This window comes from Etheostoma cragini, chromosome 20 (genome assembly GCF_013103735.1).
Source record: "Etheostoma cragini isolate CJK2018 chromosome 20, CSU_Ecrag_1.0, whole genome shotgun sequence".
Taxonomy (NCBI): domain Eukaryota; kingdom Metazoa; phylum Chordata; class Actinopteri; order Perciformes; family Percidae; genus Etheostoma; species Etheostoma cragini.
The window spans coordinates 21612971-21634137 of NC_048426.1; the positions used below are offsets into that span (position 1 = coordinate 21612971).

Here is a 21167-nt window from a genome sequence, read left to right on the forward strand (position 1 = left end):
GGGCCTGGTCTAGGATTATACCCTCACAGCTAATTACTCCCAGCCTCGGACACACTGCGCCAGAAACTCTGCACAGATACAGTAAGCCAGCATGCTGCCTGCCCATCCACCACACAAAGAGAAGAGTGGGCTGGAGCAGAGACTGGCATGAGATCTTATACGTGCCCTGTGGCCGCTGAGTGTGTTAGTGATGAGTTGAGGGTAAAATAGGAAAAAGAAGGGCCAGCTGCTGGCAGGCTTGTAGGAAGCACGTTTTATGAGGAAAGAGTGGTACAAAGCCATTGAATGGAATGATTGTTGATGAACTGTAAGGGTGCAAGGGCTGTACACGGGGTGTCAGTGTTTTTTTAAGATGATGTGATGAACGGTTTCTGTTCCAGACTGATTTATTAAACTTCATATTTGGACCACAAACCATGTAGATCTTAAATCTGAGTGCCTCTGACAAATTATAGATCGAATCAGTGAATTGGCAGCAGATGTGTCTTTGAAGGCTGCACAAAAGATGCAGAAGATTTTAGCAGCATAGCCCACCATGCGCCAACAGCTGGGAAACAGCTCCGCCCTGCCCCGTCCTGCCTGCCACACTAGATTCTCACCTTTGGCCCAAACGGGCAAAAGCAATTGCCAACCAAATCATCTGGCTCTGGTCAACTTCTGCCTCAGTGTCTGGTTGGGAACAAGGGCCCTGTCTTTCCTCTGCTGGCCACCCGTACCTGTGGCAGAGGGGCTTCAACTGGGCACACACTACAGCCGTGTGTGGCTGCCCGATACCCGGTAACACACACACTAACACACACTCAGCCACCCTGAGCTGAGCAAGGCTTCCAGTCATCCTTCCGCCACAGAAAACACGCACAACCAAAGGATTCTAACCCTCCGCTCAGTCAGCAGGGGTAGAGCCAGAAGCAGAACACCTCAACCCAGTGGCCTTGTTGCTCTTGGATGTCAGACCTTATTTTTCTTTCCTCCCTCCCTTCTGAAAACACACAGGTAGCTGGACATGGATTATGTGCTATAGTCAAAACAGTGGACCTAAAAATACTCCAGCCAAATTGCTGCAACAGCTGCTCTAGGCTGACTTAAGAGTAAATAGACAAATATTCCTGTTTTACATGTATGATTGTACATGACTGAAGCTGAATCTGTGAAAAGGCTTAAAGCGTATTAAAAGCTCAGTGGATTGTAGCTGTGCTATACAGCCGGCTATAGTGCATGGGCTTTTCACTAAATCCATCCATAGCTGATGTCCATTAACAAGTCTGTGGGGTTCAGTGGGCAGCCTATTGAGGCCTGTAAAGTATGGGCATTACACATTGTTAAAAAAATTCCTTCAGCGGCCTTACATGGACAAATCCTGCGAGCCACTTACCCCTAGTGGGTTTGCCTGATTAAAATGTAATTTCTATGTCATGATCCTTTCACCCATAATAATCATTTTTTTTTGTATACTCATTTCTCTGAAGCCATGGCCCGAAAACAGATAATGATCACTGTGGCTTAGTTGTCGCTCCCAAGCAGCACAATCTTGATCCAGTAGGAGGAATGTAACAGATGCTAAGCACTCTTTAGGCAAAGCTGTGTGTGCCAGCAGGAGGGGATGATTTTGTGCTTAGCATGGTGCAGTGTTTGTAAAGCCTCAACAACTGACCAAGAGGAGCCAATGCTGCATCACTGCCAGATGTTCAGATTAAATAGCTCTTGATGCCTTCCCATTCTATAAACTGAGTAATACTGGGAGCTTTAAGAGGTATGGATGCCCCCAAGTGTGCAAGCTTGTCCCTTCCTTTTCCTGATTAGAAGTGGAGAATGTTAGGAACAAAGAAGAATGTTTGGAACAAAGACATATTTTGACTTGCTGATGTCTGGATAGAAAATGTCTGAAAAGTTGCTGTGGCCACATTTAGCTCACGAGGAAATTTTGCCTGAGTCATCACAAGGCATTTATTCTGATATCGAGTCTGAAGGAAGAAAATATCTCCCAACAAGATGATATAGTTCCCCTTATCCTAGTTTAGTTTCATGAATCTATTTTTTTTAAGATGGGCATGTTCTTTTGGAAGGGAACAAGGGGGAAAAATGAAAACATAATCCCACTTAGACAGAATTTTTTTTTTTCTTAATTTGATACAAAATTAATGGTAAGACTCAAAACTACACATCATGTCTCGTTATGAATAGACATTTGTTTTGCAGTAGGTTATGACTAAGGCAGACGCTGATGACAGAGCAGCTGAGGTGACGCAGCGCCCTCTTTGGATGCTCAACAGGAATCAAATGTCCGTGTTGCCCGTGAACGCACACCCGCCTAAACATCGACACCAATTGCTTGCGCATCATTTGAAGGCCGAATGAAGTCCATCATTAGAACAAATATCAATATTAATGACTGAACATTATAATGTCAACAAACATTAAAAACTACAACAGGAACAAATTGGTGCAGGCAGACTCATGCGACTGTCACGCGCAGAACTGCTTATGAAGTAACCAATTTGCAACTAATGGTGGCCAATAACGTGCTATACCGGGGATTGGATGGTAAGCAACCATTAATCCTGTTTCCTATTACTATCCACCGCACTGGTACACATCAGGTGCTGGGTCTAATTGGCATAATACGCAGAAAAACAGCCAGGCAAAGCACATTTCCATCTTTAACCATAGGAGTGGTGCGGATACATCTTATTTTTAAAATGCTACATTACCCAACGCAGCTAACACTCCGTGTATCCCATGTATCCAGACTGTGACCATTTCGAGCCGATGGCTCCCTTTGGTTCCACGGTGACGGGAAAGCACCATCACAAGGTAGGCTAGGTAGGTACCGCTTACGGTTAGACTTGGTTTTCAGGGAAACTGTAAACTTACCTCCCAGCTTCGTTGCGGAGAAACGGTTACTGCTCGATAATAATAATCCCTTTTCGCTGTCACCACACAAACAGCACCAAATTGAGTCTCGCGGCGGGTCTGAATAAATAGAGAGCCGATGCCCTGGGCTCACTGTACGGGGCTGTTCATTCAGCTGAATGATAGTGGGGAGAGAAGGGACTGAGTAGTCGGTCAAAACAGCAGCACCACGCCCCCCTCTTAAAGCTACCGCACTCTCTGTGTGTGTGTGTGTGTGTGTGTGTGTGTGAGGATGCCCACTATTAAAATCTAGCTAAAACGTTTGAAGACCAAGTCCATTTCTTTACATTAATAATTCATTATCTTGTTGCCATTGTTTTTTGTTGTTTTTAGCAGGTTAGTAGTTGTTCATTCAGTCATCAAAAAACAATAAGTAGGCCTATATACAAATCACAGTGTGCACTCAAACAGTAAATAGTGACTGAGAAGGATTAGGATTATATATGCCTATCCTATGTTCTTATCTATTAAATCTAATCACCTCAAGGAAATGGAAATACTAAAACAAGATATAAGTTAAGAAATAAAGAAACTGATCACATTACTCACCCTCAAAAATAGCATTACAAACCATTTTCTTAAAAAACATAAGAGAGTTGCACATTTTCAAAGATTATTATTTGTTGGGGGCAATGGGGAGAGAAATGCAGGAAAGGGCCTCAGGTGAGAGTTTAACCGGCCTTTGTATACGGGGGCCTCCCCGCTGCCAGGTGAGCAATCTAGGCACCCCGGTTACACAATTTCAAACTGATATTGCCATTGTTCCATTGTACCTGTAGGTAAAAGTGCAATACGTGTTTGCAAAGTAATATAGAAGCTAACCATCATGTGAAACGAAAAGGCTACCACAAACCCTACTACAGTCATAAAGATATATATTGTAATACGTAACTACAAGCAACTTGATGTAAATTATAAACAGGTTAAAATGTTCTACAGATCCAATGAAATAAGGGTAACAGTTTCCCAAACATTAAAGGTCTTGCTTCCCCAGCTGCTAAGCATTTAATCCTCTTAAATATGAAGAAACTGTGTTGCTGGCTGTGGTTTGATCTCCTCACAGCCCGTAATCCTTCATTAATTACAAATTCTGGGCATCCCCTTTGACCTGGGCTCATACATGGGAAACAATACTAATTTCATATGTTTGAAAATGAAACATGACCCACTGGGATGTGTGTGAGACCATTCCATTTACATCTTCAATGGGCAGAGAGTAAATTTATGCTTTTCATGTCATTTAAAAAGCATCTGAAAGACATAAAGATGTGCCAGTAAGCAATGTATATGTTAAAAACTGCAAAGTCAGGTGATATCAAAATGAAAGTATAAGAATTGCTGCCACCTGCATTGTTTGTGATTCCATAAATACCTTCATTCTATTAGTAGAAAACAGTTTCCCAACTCTTACCACTATCTAACACTGTCATACAAAATAGCACGGAACTGTACTGAACAAAATCCTCATGTACTTGTTATGTGAACTATATGTAAAGACAGCCTATGATCTTTTTAGCATTTATCAGTGAGTTGTTTCACTGTGTGTTGAGGAATAATTGTGTCAGCTAAGTGTCAAGTATGTCAGATGGTGAGGATGTGTCTACACTTTGACTAAAGTTTCAGGAGTAAACTAAGCTGTCTAGGAGCTCGGCGGCTTGCCCTGTCAAAGCCAGGATGACATTATCCAGTAGAAGCGAATGATTCAACCCTTGGGAGAAAACCGGGCAATAGGCCTCCATTAATCTCTTCAATTTGGTAAAACCAAGGGGAGTTCATATCTATAATCCAGAGGGGATAATATATCATAGGGGAGTTAGATTCATGTCAGATAATGACACTGTGTCAGTAACTTTAACCTGAACCTTTTAGCCTGACCCCCAAAACTCAGTCAGTGAATTAGACTTGGCGACATGTGGACACACACAGAAAGGCACCACACATACACACATTATGCCCGGAGTTTACATTATATGGTGCCTGGAGTCATTTCAGACTTATCTTAATCATTCTATATTTTGGAAGACAAATATATGTCATATGGAATTATACAATTGAACCTACCATGTAAGAGGGAACAGTGTCTTTAGTGATGCCACCTCAAATTAAGTAGTTTTCCAGTTACAGTAACTCCGTGAGTTGGAATATCTGACCAAGGCTCAGAGTTGGTTACTGCAGGTTTTACACTGACCCCGGAGAGACTAGTAGGAAACCGGCCGAGGCAAAGTCGCTGCTAAAGTATATTTGGAATTCTTTAAAAGTTTGAAAGACAATGCAGTGTCAAGGCAGACGAATCAAGCCCCCCTCAAACCTTTCGAATAATTTTAAAGTGTACAGCTTTTCAATCGGTGCTCAGGTTCCGATGAAAAGTGTTCATGCATTCCAAATCACATATTTATGTCTAAAATTGAATAGTCCTGGCTATATTAATTTACAATAATTGTTATGTCAGTTACCTTTAGATTGTATTTACATGGCTTAAACATGTACACCAACAGAATGGTACTATAGTACAAATTGACGCTTGGTCAGGATACATCAAACGACAGACTACACATACACTGATGCGGGAATATCCAAGACACAATAATCTGTGGAAGGAAGTGTTTTTTGTGATCCTCAGAAGAGATGCACGGTTACAAATTCAAACACAGAATAGTCACTGTTGCCCTCATTTACAGCAAGCATCCTGTTTCTCCTCACCTGATAAACTCTGGACAGCGCTGTCTAACATAGCACAGAGGCCCTCTATTATCCATCAAACTGCATGCTCCGCTGGTTTTTGTCTACTCTCATTTTACACACACACACACTCACATGCACACACACACGCAGGCACACACACACTTTTCTCATCCTTACTGTGTGTCTCCCTGTAACCTCTGTGATGGAAACAATTACACTTCAACAAAACCTCTGCATTACTTTGCAAGGATGCCGTCATCTTTTATGTGTTTTCCCTTCCTCTTTAATCCCCTCCATCATTCTCATTTTCCCTATATGCATTGCGGTGAGTACCAGTAGGATTCTTCTCTGTTCCATTTCTGCCTTGCGTGGTACATTAGCTTTAATTTCCTGACTGTCAATAAAGTCTACATATGCTTCTCCATTCGAGCTTTGGAGCAGTAGAGCCATTATCTCCTCAGGTTATGCTCAAACAGAGTGTGTGTGTGTGTGAGTGTGTGTGAGTGTGAGTGTGTGTGTGTGTGTGTGTGTGTGTTTGTGTACATTTAAGAGTTTACAAGCTATAGCCTTGCAAAGCCATTACATGGACACTGATGTTGGCAGAAATATGGATTTCTAAGTGGAACTTTGCATTGTAGAAAACAAATTGAAGCAGAATCCTCACATGCAAACTGTAATCTCTTCAGTATGGCATAATTAAAAGTGACACATTGGTACTAATCAATACAGAAACCAACTGTTGCTATGCACATATCCTCCATTAACTGTCCCCATTTCTATTTGTGCCACAGAAACTAATTGATAATGAGATATGATGTCTGCCGGAGTCCCACTGTTTGTATTTATAGCATTATGTAACCAAGTGGTTACATAATGCTATTTTTTTCATCAAAACATGATTATCTGCATGGTAAAGCATTCAGGACCACTTTGTGGTTTTTCACCATGCATACCAAACTGACTTACCTGCCCTTTTCAAAATCTTTTGGCTGAGTCGATGTGAGCATGGATTGGCCTCCTCTGTTGCAACAGACCAGCGGTAACAGTGACATAACACAGCTTATTGTGTGAGGAATGGCATGCACCAACAGTAGCCCAACACAGAGTCCTGAATGGGACTTCAAAGGCAGTAGAGTTCAGCACAGCAAGGTATTTTATTGTAACTCTACCACACTGCGGAGGAGAGAAATTTTGATGCTAGAATCCTCCACGTCAGCAGGAATTCAACGCATCTACAAGGGCTCTTATGTCAAATTCCCCTTTAGCTTGTCACAGTTAGCATTCCCTCAATTCTTGTATACCGCTGTATGTGCTGAACCTTCACCTGGACTTGGCTTGCGTTGGGATGTGGATTTGGACAGAAAGTTGCTGGCTCTTGCCGGTCATCGCTCCGAAAGGGGGGGAAAGTGGATTTACTGTAATTCTGCCAATTTTTCCAATACATTACAGTTCTGTTAGTAGCTACTTTTGTCATTCCAGCTGCAAATAATCCATCTAGTGCTCTTTCAACCGTCTCTCAGTTCATATCCATTTATTCTCTCTCCATTCCTGCACACCCTATCCTTCCTCCGCTGCAACCTAAAGGCGTTCACAAGGAAATTCCACTTCTTAATAACATTACTTACTGTATATTTTCATTAAATACACATTCTCTCTGTTGCTTTCTCCTTCATGCTCATGCCTTTCCTATCTGCTTGACAGTTGAGAACTAAAGATGTAGGCTCTCTCAAACCCTATTTGTTCTATTTATACTGTGCAGTACGAGTGGTTAGCTCTGCGTTCAGAGCTTCGGGCCATTTAGACCCATGGAGGGAAGGCCTAATCCACCCACTTTCCCCACAGCCGAGCAACACCGGGTCAGAAGGACCGCCCAGCCATGTCCCTGCCCAATGTCCAAACTCCTGACCACATGCAGCTGGGATAGAGAGGTGGAGCAGATGGAAGGAATGGACAGGAGGGAAGGGTGGGGAGGGAGATTCAATTTAATCAAGCATTTGTTTGAGAAAGGCTATAGGACAAACTCCAGCCGAATTACAGCCTTTTCCATCAGAATATATTCACAAAGATCTTTCCCAAAAGATATTTTCATAAAAATGTACACACATTGAGACATTGATTGAATTGAGAAAGGAGAAAATAAAGACTGAAGAAATGTTTGTTGTTCAGCGGTTATTTACACAGATGGCTCAAGATAAATTCCAAGGGTCTAAAGTAAGCGACAAGAGAGATTTGGTAGGTCTGCAATCAATAAAACTCTTTTGACATAATGTCCTTTATGCAACAATGGTCAAAAAATGACCCCTTGCTTAAAATGCCAAGCACAAAATAAATAAATTGCAATAAAAGGAAAAGCCGTGCATCCGATTTTCCAGACAATTGCATCAGTACATGCCAGCAATGGTTTAAGAATTACTTTGATGAGTATTTTTCAAGCTGTTATCCGGAGACCAACAAAGAGAGTTTTGTGATACCATAATATTTAGTGACAGTAGGAAATATAACTCCAGATAATTCTTAAAAACAAGTAAAAGACTGTTACAGTAAACCATTGTTACACGTACAGTCTATCCTTGAAATGTTCAGGTTCCTTTTGATTTTTTGGTGCGATTCAAGTAGATTACACAAAAAAATATTACTTGTCCCACAAACTTGTTGAACGTTAAAAAACAAGAACATTGGCACAGGACAAAAACAGCTCCTCGCCCGCCATGTTCCTTAAAGTAATAAGAGACGTCTTATTCTTCTTCTTCTTCTTCTTCTTCTTCTTCTTCTTCTTCTTCTTTGTTGCACCATCTGTTGCCTTGGCATGTGTGAAAAGGTGCAAGATGGAAATGCTCCTGAATGTAGTAAATGTGTTAATAGTGAATATCACTACTGGGGCCCGAAAATAGTAATTCACCTGGTGTGGTGGAGTTTCCAGCTTTTGAACCCATGCTGTGTAAGTTGAGAGAGTGGTACCCCAGGTCTCATTCAGGTTAGTCTCGCAATGCCAGACCTTCCTCCACAGCACTGCACAAGAGGGTCTTGCTAGTCTGCACAGCATTCCGGGATGGGACAAAAACGTGCTCTAGTGTATTGGTATGTCATGTTCAAAAGTTGTTTTAGTCGTGCAATAGAAAACTCAGATTGGAAAAATAGTCTAACTATCTGTCTGGATTTGCCCTGCAAAGATCTGAGGAGACGTTAGCCATAGTCCTCAGAAATCCACCGGAGTTTAAAATTCCAACACAAAGAAAGCAGAAGGTATCAGACTCCACGGATATCCAACTGTAAAGAGGCACATGCAGCGGAATTTACGGCGGCACCTAACCCAGAAGTGGAACGTTGTGGATTTAGACCACGTTGAGGTCCAACATAACCTTATACTCTATGAAGGCAGAGGAGTCCTTCCACTTTGTGCCTCCACAGATTCAGGGAATATGGACCGCTGCATGATAAGGGACATTTTTGTTTCAAGACTGTCTACTTTTGGTCACTGGTCCCGCCACACTTTTACACATCAGTTCATTTCTACAATATTGCAACAAGAAATTTTGTGGAGTTAAAGCATTTTTTTTCTCCTTTTTATTCCTGCTTTGCTTAAGTGACCACTTTGACAAACAATAACTTGGCAAAGGCATTGCCATGTTTTGGTATGTTATTAAATATAAAATAATTCTTTCACTTCCTACTCTGAATTGTATTTTACAAAAAGCTGAGATCAAAGCTAAAATCAAAAGTTATAAACTCCTCCAATTCATATTTGCTTGAGTGTTCATTAAACTGACAGGAAAACAATAAAAAAAATAGACAAAATAAAATATCCTAAATAATTGACAATTTTTGCTCATCTCTAAATCCATTCCACATTGTTACTGGTCTTTGACTCTTGGAAAATCATAAACAGTATTTCAGGAATGCAGACTGAAGTTTGATATGCCTGGGCCTAGTCAGCACAACAGAGGGCAGAAACCTCAGAGAACAACACAAAACCAAAAGCCCTAAAGAATTCCCTGGGACACAGCTACTGACCAGAAAGCTGTGCCCTGGAGGGGAAGGCAGGAGAGCTGCTGAAAACCCAGACGCAAATAGCATGGACACCGCTGCTGACTGCCTGAGAGAGACACTCAGCACTTTGGTTAGCGCTGCTTCTGGCCATAACTGAAATTAAATTAAAATATAACTATATACACAATGCACTCATCCTGAAAGCGATATATACAAAATGTCGTACAGTTAGACAAGCGGTTTAGTCTGGAAGAGATCTTGTCATTAAAGCTGCACTAATCAATATTTTGTTCTGTAGTGAAACAAATGACTGTGTAATTTTGTGAGAGGAATCCTTAGAGATGAACCCACAGCGTATTGTCATCAACTCTGCAGTCCCCCTGAGCTCTACAGTCCGTTTTAGCATCTTTCAGCTTGTTGTTTTTATTAAGCGGCCTGCAACTTTACTGTTTCGATTCAGTCTCACAGCTCTCATTGACCCTGTTCCAAGCAACACCAGAAAAGGAAAGATCTATGCTTTTAACTCATTCAACATTGTATTGATGAGAATAACACCCCCAAATACTAATATTGTCAACGTTGTTTTAATTATTATGAAAGAATATCTCCTTTTTTAACAAATATTTTATCACATAAATACCAGCCCAATCTCTTTATGTTGTTTTTATTTAATATTATAATTTATCATAATGACATTCATTGTATTGCTCTGTTGACTACTGGGAAGCATGTTATTTATTGTTTCTAATATAGCAAAAATAACATTTTCACTTCACTTCTCTTGACCAATTAGTTGCTCTTCATGTCAAAGATAAAAGTCAAAAGTATGGACACTGGAATGTATTGCTTCTGCTATGTTAAACATTTTTAAAACAAGTGGTGACATGGTAAAAATAGAATACATACACTGTACATGCGTACTTACGTGTATAGGTCATTGCGTGGGCTGACCCACTTTCACCACAGCTACAATTATTCAGTCTGAAAAGAACTTTCTTACAACCATTCCTTCTCTGACTCGAGCACTTTGCAAATGCGCTGGTGTTAAAAATTAACTTTTCCCAGGCTGACTCGATATAGCTACGTAAATGTGCTGAATGGAGATGTAACTGCAGCCATCTCCAATGCAGTTGAGATGGTAAGAACTGAATATGAAGGTGGCGTTATGCGTATGCATCTTTTTGATGGTAACTCTGTATTTTATGTTTATTTTCTTGCAATAAACATGGTGACCACGTTCCCAGTGTTCACAAAATGATTTTCCATCCACCATTGGGTGTGTGTATGTGTATGCATATTTCATGTTTGTGTGTTTGTGTGATGACACATGGCTCCCTTACTATATAAGCAAGGTATCAAAGCAGCAAAAGCTTGTCTCTAATCGTCTTTTTGGTTAAAGGAGCATCTTGGCATTCTACCACTAAGCCTCTGCGGCCACCCTTAGACAGAACACACACACAAATACAGAGCAACATATCATCCTATGGAATATATCCAACCTCAACCACTAAGCCACAGAGAGGCAGCTACTTAACTGAAGCATCATCTTCTCCTTCTCTGTAATAGTGGCCTACCCAAATCTAAACCATTCTGTTTGAAAGCAGCGCCAAGATGCTTTTCTAAGGGATTGATTAGCCAGGAGCTGTGAAGGGTACAGTGTTTACGGCTTGGTAGACTTGGGTTTTCTGTTCATACCCACACATGCATATAAACGACGGCACACATGCAGAGAAACACTAATACTCCCCCATTCTGCGTGTGTACTGCTCTGCCTGGTTGGCAGGCTACTGTTGGTTCTGTAAGCAAGTGGTGGCAAGTACTGTGAGTGTCTTACCCACCTCTGTGTATTTATCAAATGGGGCTGGAGATTAAGAAGATGAGATGCTAAAATGCGTGCAGATTGTTATTCAAGGGCGACTGGGTAATGTGATGGCAACTTGTGTGTCATCTGTACCTTCTTCTATCTGTTTATCCTGTTTGGATAATTTTTTTGATTGCCACCACATGACACTTTGGTATACTGCAGTACGTTTGATTCTGTTTTGTTTTAGTACATGCATTGAAGTGGGTACCGGTTTCGTCTTGCAAATAGCCAAACAAAATCACAACCACAAGCTGAACTGAGCAGTCTGTCAGGCGAGCGCTGCATGCACTCACAAACAGGCTGAAATCCTCTGACACTGAGCACACCTTTTTGATGAACTGCCAGGCCAACGCTTAGAGACAAAGGTGTCAATTGTTGGCAAAGATGACTGAAAAAACAGGTTTTTGACTTTGCTGCTAGAGCACAAGTTGTTTTTTGCCTTTAAGGTTCTACAAGTTTTGAAATGTACTTAAAGCAAGGAACGTCAACCTTTATCTGTATCCAGAGTATTTACTGTAACTCACTATTTCAGAGTTGATGAAGCATGTATTGGGTAATGTGTGTGCATGCACGCATGGTTGCACGTGCCATTATGTGTAATCATCATGGTGACACTTACTTTACTTTTTCACCTGATCTTCCTTTGAACCCAATAGGAGATAGGACACAAAGAGGAACAAGTGTCAGAATTACTTGAAATCACTTTTGAAGAATCTAGGAAATTAATTTGAATTCCATTTGCTTTGCCAAAGGAAATAATTCAGTGTGGTTTGCATGCATGCACAAATTTGTCACAAGATTAAAGATGCCTTGCATTCAGATTTTGAGCTGTTTCCGTGTGTCAGACTCATGCAGTACAGTTGGTTGCCTCCTTTGGGGTAAAACCACAACTATGTTAGCTACAACTAAAGACAACGCATGGACCAAAACAGGATATTAAAAGAAAGTTCACAGCTCTCTAACAAGCCTAGTCCAGCCCTTGGTTGGTGTTTACTGCATGCGCTTTCCGTCAAGGAAACAGATTTAACTACACTGTATAATTGTTTTGTAGAAAGTGGACGTGGCTGCCTCCTCTTTGGAACTCATGGGCTCAAAGGATGCAATTGAATGCTTATGCATGCCTTATATCCTATGATACAATCTTTAGGAAAGATAAGGTCAACACAGGGTTATCGAACTAACACCACTGTGCAATATTCTAGATGGCATACTGTCACATCACTACTTCCAGTGTCCACATGTGCAAGAAGTAATCCATTTGGTCCCGCTGTCACGCATGTGGTTCATACCGCGGATTAAGATATTGGCAACCATATGACCATATAGTGACAGTACTCCTTTCTGAAGGACTTTATTAGCCAATACGAAGGATCAGAAATAACACTTACAAAGATTTTGGACAAAGACCATGGGTGAATATAGTTAATAACCTTTTTGATTAAAGTGAAAAGCATCCGTTTTCACATTTAGATTATGTGGCAAAGAAGACTTTAATACTTTTCCTCTTGGCTCCAAGGTTCTGCCAGGTGTAGCTTGAAAAGTCAGGCTGCCTGAATAAACGTAATTGCTTGAATTAGCAAATGAGCTACGGCATAATTGTCTTAACATGCATCTCGTAATAGCTGGTATGCAAAACTGATGCATCAACATGGTTTGCAACCAAACTGAACCGAACTACAAGTATGTATTAGGGTAGACATAGGGGACAAGGCTTTAATTTGGAGTACTTTTTTTTTTTTCCGGCTATTTCAAATTGTGGCCTACGTTATACATTTAGATGTTGACAAGCGACAAGAGTAATAGTGTAGATGCAACCACAGATTGTATAATGACACACATTCTTAATAGCAAACTTGGTATATGATTATGTACACATTTAAATCAAACTGTCGACACACACGCACGCACGCAAGCACACACAACCATGGACAGCAAGAAACCACACAAGAAGTAAGGAATGCACTCAAACAAACATGATACATTCTCCTGAATGCCACCGTGAAACCATGCAGTCGTCCCGGTACGCTGTCTGGTGTGCAGCTTGGGAGTAGGCCTTCTGGTCGGTTATTTTTGGGAGACATACAGGTTTCAGGTGAAATACTAGAAACAGAAATTGGAGATAGGGTCAAAGCCACCATTACCCCTCCCTTCCTCCCCCCTCATTCCCAAATACATAACAGGGCTCTGTTTAAATCAGCTCATGAATACATTTCTGTTCCATATGAGAGCGAGAGCATGTTGCGCTAGCTTTTTCCTGATGGATGCCTGTGCTTCTATGTAGCCTCTGCCAGTGTTCTTTGCAAGTATCATACTGTGCAGGTAAGAGGTAATATACGACTACATTCAGACTGCAGGCAAAAGTAGCTTTTTTTCAATTCAGATTTAGACCATTTCCATATGTTGCACTGAATCATACCCAAGTCTGATTTTTTCAATATCTGAATAACCAAAGCAGATTTGATCTGACTTTTACGTCAATATACATCAACCTTTGTCACAATTATGCGCCGGCGGGAGTTAGCCCCAGACCCAGACAGTAAAATGAAAAACTTGACTAGGCCCACAAAATGGAGAACAGTGATGGAGCTAGTCAATGGAGGGAGAGTGAGGTGTTAGACTCTGTGAAGCTATTCACAACGCAGTCCCACCACTCCTGGCTTCGTCTCTGCAGCCACACAGACCTCTGTAGTGAATCTGCAGCCATAACGCTGCAAAAGGCCAAAATAGCCAATTTGGCTCTCTTTCTCTTCATTCTTCTCATACTCAGCACATGCTCATTAATGTTACAGCTGCCATTAGTCAAACATTTTGAAATAAATATTATTATATTATTTGCGTGTCTGTGTGTAGACCACTGCGTTCCCCATCTTTCAGCCTCACATCATGCACAAAATACACACACACACACACACACACACACACACACACACAAACACACAAACACACACACACAAAGGTTTCTCTGGTTTCTCTAATCTTTAAATTCCTAAACAAAATGTGGGCTTGTGGTGGATCAAAGGAAATGGTTTGCTGCTGGTCACATTAATAGTTTATTTTTAAAGATTTTTATGAGATATCTAGCTACTTTACCTAAGACACAGCAGTTATGTGGTAGACACAGCATTTCCTTTTCTCTAATATATCTATCAATCTGTCGATTGTGGTTGTACCTATTATGAGAAACTGCCCTTAAGCCATTAACCTGCCCTTACAGTTTGTGTGGGGAGTGGCTACAGTGCTGCTGAATTCACTTCTGAATGAGTCACTGAACCGGCAGTGACCTTTTCTCTTAGATATACAAAACAACTGCTTAATAGAGACTAAAAAACATCAGAAGAACCTAGAACAGCTATGAATCCCTGTTTTATTTTTACCTCTAACTATTTCTTTAATGCAATTCACGTGCTCCCTCCTTCACACACTCGTACATGGACACCTCTTAACCGGCTATGACTCCTACCGAGCCGCAGTCATTTGTGAAAAAGAGAGAATGAGAAGGATAGACGGAAAGGTTGCTTTACTCTGACGAACCATCTTCAAAATATAGACGATCTTTGTCAGTGGAGGTGACCACTGTCACCTAGCAACCGACTAAGACAAACATCAAAGAGCCCAGCGCCGACACCAGTGAGCTAACCAGCTACAAGCGTTACCAGCAACACATTAAGCAACTTCCTTTCCAATTTTAGCCAAAAAAATGGTGAAACATACAATACAGATATATGGTCGCATTAAACCCACTGCGAAAACTACAACGGTAAGTGGACAACTAAAACAACATAACTCAACTCAGGGAAACAAAAGACAGGAAGTTTATTAAGCTAGCTGGCGTTTTATTGATCAGGCCTCTCCAAGTCCGAAGCACGCAGGTTTAAATTCCCATCACGGTAATTGTTCAGAACGGCATTTTATCAGGAAAAAAACGGTTTGGCCTGCTAAAAACACACCTGTCTCGACATAATACTAGCTACTAAAGTTGTGTTATGTTACATTTTTACAATTATCATAATGTTTTCACTACAGACATGTCATTGCAAGATAAACTATTCAAGTAATCAGTAACTTACAGTACTGTACCAGGGCCCTGGAACTTGCACCCCTGAATGGAATGCAATTAATGTTCTTTTACTTGCACCTGTGCTTTCCTTACCAACATACATAAATCACTTACTCCCTACAACAAGTAACCTAAAAATTCCAAAACATGGTAGAGTGACTTCGCTTTATTTTGCTACCGCTAAATGTGCTAAAAACAAACGCTTTCTTTGTTTCACCCTCCATTTTATTTATGGAAAATGGAGATGCAATTTTCAGACCATATTTGATATTAAAGTGGTTGTATTAGCTTCAGTTCAAGAGGTTCCGAGTGACAACCAATGCAGGGTTTTCCACATAATACTTTCTGTAAAGTGCATGACAGTCATCAAGGTGAAACATACTGATCCAGTATTAGATTTTAAATGTAGGGCTGGTGCCAAATAGTGGCAAGCTTATACAATAATATCAACCAACCAAAGTTGTTTTACTTTTTTGCAGTGAAGTACACACATGAATGTTCACTTACAATTAGATAAGGGCCCTCTTTTTTGGAGCACATGTATGAAAACAAAGTTCATTTTCATGGCAGCTCTAATCCCCTCCTCAAACCCCAGTTTATTGTCTGAGCACATCAGCTGATGGAAGAGGGTTTCTGTGGCACTTTAGCTTGAGCTGACAATATCCAGCAACATGAAATGGGCACAGTTACCTCCTTGGGGCTTTTTTTTTTTTAGACGAGAACAAAACAGTGGTGGTTAGTAGGCGATACTGCTGACTGAGTGACCGTGTAAAACAATCCAATCATTTTTAAAATCTTTTATTACTTGAACCCTGGGGACTTGTAATTGCATCAGTGTCCATCAGAAACATATGCCAGAACACATGTTGAGAGCGTAGATGTTTACATTGACCCTGCCAGCCTTACTTTAACTGTCCTCCACAGTTAAAGCTGTTTCTATATTGGTTTTAATGTTCTACAGTCTCCCCTGAGGCTTTAGTGAGCGGAGGTTAAATTGCAGAGCTCGCCTACAAAGTACACTGATCATGGCTGCTTGTTTTTATTGCGTTTTGCAGGATATACTTCATAAACTCCATCTTTTTCATTTCCAAACCACAAGTGGCCAAACGTATATTCTAGACCTAACATAATGTATTGTTTTTTGGTGTTTAAATTGGGCTGCATGTATGGTACCACATACATTAACAGCATACAGGTCACACAACATAGGAGAACTTTTTCAGAAGAGTAGATGGATGCCTATGGCTGCTCCCACATACTTCACAAATAATCTCTGTATTGTGAATTAACCCTCTACTTTGCCCTGTGATGATAAACAGCAGTCTGTAAGCATTATTCCAATGTAGGAATGACTCTACTCCTGTTGTCTCTGGCTCCCTCAGGTGTACTCTGTTGACAATGAGGAGAAGACAGGTGCTTCTTTGGAGTTTGTGGTGCCCAAGGACTTGGCTGATGGCTTTGTTAACAACAAGAGGGAGTGCTACAAGTTCAGGTAGAGTGTTGGGTAGCTGTTTTTGTATCTATAAAACCTTCCATATGCTTAATTTCCCTTGGTAAATTTAAGTGGTGGGGTAGTTAAATTCCACTATAATGATGTTCTTTATCTACAAATGGCTGTACCTTTCTTTAAGACAGGGAGAGATTTTATATTTGCTGTTCTAAATACCACTGTCCAACTTTTCTGTTACCAATTTCCCGATCTGTTAAGTCTTTAAAATAAAAACAGCAGCAGTTTCTTTATAGAAATAAAAATAACATCAAAAGGCAATTTAACTGCATTCAGTCTACATGCAGTGGCTTTATAATGTCAGAATATGTAGCTACAGCCTTAGTTAGTGTAGAATTCCCAATCAGTGGCCTCCTCTTTTGTACGCTAAAATTGTGAAAAGCAGAATCTTATGGATGAACACTTCAGCTCTTGATTTTCAATTATGGTTCAGCTAAAATCTGCAAGAGTGTTATGACTGTAGAGTTAGGAATAAATAAAGATAACACACAACATTGAGGATGGTGTGTTGCCCACCACAATCTACGCTCTCAAAGTTGCATGAAAACTTTTCACATGAATAATTCATCCACCAGTTCTGTCAGTGCAGAGCCAGAACATGTGTTTAACGCTGGTGGTGAAAGCTGCAGCCTTACATACCCTCTGGGCAGGGCCCATGCCACGCTTCCAAGCCCTAAATTCACAGTTAGAGAGTCAGAAAGCAGTGGACACTAAGACCCTTTAAAAAAAAACACATAGTCTTATAATAGCCTGTGGAGGTTCCCTTGTGCCCTTATAGAAATACAATTTCCACATTTAACAATCTTCCTGGACAGAGTTTTCATCATTCTGTGTCATAAAACATGATAGACTGAGGCTGCTTTAGAAAAGAGAATGACAAAACTCCTCCTCATCCATTTGGGGAAAGAAATTTACTGTTTTTTGTGCTTGTACAGTACTAGTGTGGTTAATCTTGTTTAGCCTTGGATGTTTAAGATAAATCAGCGATGTATACTTACTAGATAGTATGGTAGTAAATTAAATAATAGATTGATATTCTGATCTGTTATGTGCTGCCAAATGTGTCATGCTGGTACTGTCTTTGTTCCTTTCACTTTTGTCTAGGTTCCTAAAGTTATTTGATCAAGCTGTCAAACAAGAAGAAATATTTGAAAACATTGCCAAACCAGTTGCAGACAGGTAAAATCTTACTGTCATTGTGTTTCTTAAAATGACAAACTTCAATGAATGTTTGTATGAATGCAATGCAATTTTGAAAGCTTTTATAATTTCTTCAAACTCTTTGTCAACCCTTAAAACTACAACTTCTGATTATCCCATTCGCAAATCACTGCACACCTGTGCCCACCACTGCTCATCTCTCCATGTCGTGGTCAGGCCACACAGGCTTTAGCCATCCTTGTTGACAGGAAGTAAGTAAAGCTCAGCTTTCTTTAAGATGGAAATAAAGGGTGTGATTTTTGGCATGCTTTGCATACTTAAACCACTAAGTGGACTGAGCTGGCAGGCAAGATGGCACACTGTGCCATCGTGAGTGTGAGAACATTTTCAAGCCACAACACAGAGCTATACTGTAGCTGCTCACTCATTTTGAGTTGCGGTTTACTTTTTCATGCTTGAGGACAACGTTCATTAGAATAACCTGCGGAAGAATCTGACCCTTGAGATCAACAGTAAAAGTCATTTTTCAGTACTATTCAACTAAAAAGGAAAAGGGGATTCATCTGGGCTGGTTTTTAAATGTAAAATGTATTTTACATTTAACATTGATGAGGAAAATTAAAAACAGAGGAGGAAAAATAAACCTTGAGCTTCTGTCTCCACAGTAAATCACCTGTTGAGTGTTTAATGGTTATTTTTTTGTGCTTTAGAATGTAATTGTTAATATATCATTAACAATTACATTCATTTCAGAAATTATATAATTTCTCTAATTCGCGCCGTCGCTCTCTCTCTCTCTCTCTCTCTCTCTCTCTCTAGCTCGCCTGAACTCGACACACTCGGCTTTGTAGCCTGCAGTTCAGTGCGATCGCTCGGTCCATCTCTCTTTTTCCAAGCCTAACTTTACTTTTTTATTCTTTCTTTCTTCCAAAAAAGACATCAACCAAGGGGTGAGGAATTTCACTTGGAATTTTGTGTGATCACATATTGGTTTTGTTGTTACATTATATGAACAAAGTTCTTCCTCTTCTCCTCCAAACTCTGTCCTTCTGGCTCAGTGTTGCCTTACCACCTCCATTCCTCCCAGGCTTCTTAGTCACAGCAATACGGGATATTTGTGGAGTGCCACAAGTGCTGCGCATTATCTTTGCTATTAAACAACATGGTGAGATGTGTGGATTGTCTGACTTAGGACATAGATTTATTTGACCTGACTCACACTGGTTCACTGGCTTGGACATCGGCTTGGAATCTTTTAACTGTTCACCCTTTGTTGTGGCAGATGGTAAGCATCAGGTTAAAAAGCTCCACTCACAACCAGCCTGTGAGTCTTGCCATATCAATTTGAGCATTAGTCTTTGATATGACAATAATGTCCGCAGCTTAAAGGATACTAGTCATCATGTCTAGCCATGAACAATCTGTCTCCCCAATCAGACATTTTCAGGTCCACTGTCAGCTTTTTGCCCTCTCTGAAGGATGCCTGTTTGCACACTGAATGTTCTGAATTCCACAAAGTTTGAACCTTTTTAAACCTAGTCTCTCCACAGTTAGAAAGGAGGGATATAGGGAATATCTCTGCCTGTTGAGCCCCTATTTCCTATTGAATAACATGTCTCTGCAACAAAAAGTTTTGAAAGATACCGAAAGGCACTTTAGCTGGGTCTGACGTAGACTAAGCTAAATGAAGCCCAGTTAGTGTGCAGATAACTATAACGCTTATGTTGATATTGACATGGTCTCAGTTAGGGCAGCATAATAAACAATTTTTCCTTTCAGTTTATTTTTTACTTCAACACACAATTTGTGGAAGTTTTAGTGTTACACTGAAAGCCACAAAAAGGGAAAACAGTGTATTTTAATATGTATAATCGCATTTGTCGTTATCACAACATTCAACATTGTTATTGCAGATTGTGTTTTCCTCATATCCTGCAGCACTAGTCTCAGTTACAGAAGCACTTCCTGGTCTCAGTTTTATAAACGGAATCAAATGTGTAGTCAGGAAACATTTATTCAGGTTTAGTCAGGAGTCACTTTGAATTGCAGCAGTTTCACCATCGCACCCACCCAAAACTCAGATTTATGCACGCAGGCGACCATCCTCTTAACTCTAATCTGCCAGCTTAATGTTTTAGTTGGAATTCTGTCATACCCGGCGCACATCAAGTTTAGCCAAAAACTTTAACTGGTTTACTTGCACACTAGTCTCTGTCTCTGCTGTGGTGTGACCAAAACCAGTCATTTCAACCCCAGCTCAGTAGTTTAAAAAACAAACCAGCATTAATAGCTCCAGTAGAGGAAGAGCCAACATAATGATGTTGGGCTGGCAAGGCTAACCCTCTACGTGCTTAGTAATCCCATTTCACAAGGCTGTGAAACCAGTAGCCCAAGTTCAAAGAAGAAGGATGGTTTGTTCAGTTTTATTCTTTACCCATTACCTCAAAAGATTGTACTTACTGCTTTTTTTTAAAAAGAACAGGAGTAACACGGATCTTCTAGACAATGAATTGCCAATCTCCAGGAAAGCTGAGGTGTAAACAGGAACAAGCATTGGGAAACGCCCAAGCCTCAGTGGCACGGCTGAGGCCGCATCATTAGCACTGACATTGAACTAAACACAGAGCCTGTGTCTTTTCTCCCCACTGCCAATCACTGTCATGACTCACACCAGATTAAATGGACGCCCAATGACTGTCCAAGCAACCAACATTTTAAGTGCACCAAGTGTTTTATATATACTGACATGTAGTTTTTTCCTTTACCCTACTCATGCAGGGTGTGGAATTGTACAGTAGACAAGAATGAAAACCCACACACTGCTCTGACATTGGGTTGGCAATTCCATCAGAATGAGTGAGAGTCTTAAATTTGTTCATAATTCATCTTGAATAATATAGTGTCAAGATATCCGTTTCCTTGCAGTGCAGAGAGTTTATCCTCTCCTTTGATCCAAGCTCGGGTGTCAGAGGCTCCTATGTCATTTTACTAATTCTTCC

At 40.6% G+C, this 21167-nt stretch overlaps 2 protein-coding genes and 1 long non-coding RNA gene across 4 annotated transcripts in view; 1 reads left to right on the forward strand and 2 right to left on the reverse strand.

Annotated features, from left to right (window-relative positions):
- daam2 (dishevelled associated activator of morphogenesis 2) overlaps nt 1–3046 on the reverse strand; it is a 102908-nt gene extending 99862 nt beyond the window's left edge. Inside the window, exon 1 of the mRNA XM_034857404.1 lies at nt 2872–3046. The gene's annotated coding sequence lies outside the window, so the exon portion shown is untranslated. The remainder of the gene's footprint in view (nt 1–2871) is intronic.
- A 10839-nt stretch (nt 3047–13885) lies between these two features.
- Nucleotides 13886–14261, reverse strand: LOC117935801. The gene is made up of 2 exons (XR_004654822.1): nt 14214–14261; nt 13886–14062 (listed from the first exon to the last, which is right to left on the reverse strand). It is a non-coding gene; the product is annotated as an uncharacterized LOC117935801 (long non-coding RNA).
- Nucleotides 14262–15020: 759 nt separating this feature from the next.
- Nucleotides 15021–21167, forward strand: part of kif6 (kinesin family member 6) — a 59465-nt gene continuing 53318 nt past the window's right edge. For both annotated transcript variants that reach the window (XM_034858881.1, XM_034858882.1), the window contains exons 1-3: nt 15021–15200; nt 16883–16992; nt 18112–18186. In XM_034858881.1, the coding sequence (XP_034714772.1) occupies nt 15141–15200; nt 16883–16992; nt 18112–18186 (245 nt within the window). In that variant the 5' untranslated portion in view covers nt 15021–15140. The remainder of the gene's footprint in view (nt 15201–16882; nt 16993–18111; nt 18187–21167) is intronic.